This window comes from Etheostoma spectabile, unplaced genomic scaffold (assembly GCF_008692095.1).
Source record: "Etheostoma spectabile isolate EspeVRDwgs_2016 unplaced genomic scaffold, UIUC_Espe_1.0 scaffold273, whole genome shotgun sequence".
Taxonomy (NCBI): Eukaryota; Metazoa; Chordata; class Actinopteri; order Perciformes; family Percidae; genus Etheostoma; species Etheostoma spectabile.
Genome location: NW_022605577.1, coordinates 377,031 through 378,019, shown reverse-complemented (window position 1 = coordinate 378,019; position 989 = coordinate 377,031). Strand labels below are relative to the sequence as shown.

The 989-nt window shown below is 36.2% G+C and overlaps 1 protein-coding gene across 1 annotated transcript in view; it reads left to right on the top strand.

The window, feature by feature from the left end:
• The window catches only part of ctsf (cathepsin F), a gene marked incomplete at its 5' end in the record, with an annotated part of 11,054 nt that overhangs the window by 1,599 nt on the left and 8,466 nt on the right, over positions 1–989 (top strand). Inside the window, 1 exon segment of the mRNA XM_032510840.1 lies at positions 430–511. Within this exon segment, the coding sequence (XP_032366731.1) occupies positions 430–511 (82 nt within the window).

The window sequence follows — 989 nt, the reverse complement described above, 5'->3', positions numbered from 1 at the left end:
TGTGTGTGTGTGTGTGTGTGTGTGTGTGAGAATAGTTGTGGTTTTAGATTTGGGGATTTCTCCAAAAATCTAAAAAATATCTATCTATCTAAAATTCCAAAAATAGGAATGTGCATATAATGGTGTATTGATAGTGTATTATTGCAGCAGTGAAGTTCCGTGTGTTCAGCTGAGATTGCAACAGTCATCTGATCTTGTGACTTGAGTTTGGCTTGAAGTAGCCCCAACGAGCACGCTAATGCCTCATGACCACGTGCATGCATAAAGAGACAATAACTTGCTCCTTATTATGTTGTTAGATTGGGCTGCAGTGCACATTATTCCACTTTTTTGATCTTTTTCAGCACAATACACTGTATAAATCAACATAATCTGGTCCATTTCCCCTTTTATAATATAGATTGTCTCTGTCCTTTTTTTTCATGTCAGACCGAGGTGTGTGTGTTCGAAGTATGGGACGTTCCCTGGCAGGGCACTTCAACTCTGCTCAAACAGAAGTGCCAGCCTACAGGTCAGTCAGCATCCAAACACATTCATCATTAAATATCTGGGATTTGTAGTTATTCGATTACAGCTGTCCCTTGGTCACAGTATATCTGAAAAAACCATAGGTATGGTTCAAATTTACTGACTGCAATGCCATAATTTTTGTTTTGTTTTAAACTCTTCTTAACCCTTTTATTGTCTACCCGTCAACCATGGAAAAAAAAACATTTGGTCACATTGTTATTGTTTTTTCCCAAAAAAATGTCACTTTTTCAATGCTTTTGGGTGTTTTTTGTGTTTTTTCCCAAATTTTTTTGATATTTTTTACGTTGACATTTTCTGCGCTTATTTTGTTGGCTCATTTTTTTTTGATAGAAAAATAAATCAGATAAACTGAAAATGGGTCAAATTTGACTGCTGGACAACATAAGGGTTAAAACCCACCTCTTTTCATTGGCTTTTAACACCAGAGTGTTGATCTTATGTGTATACCTTTACCGTAT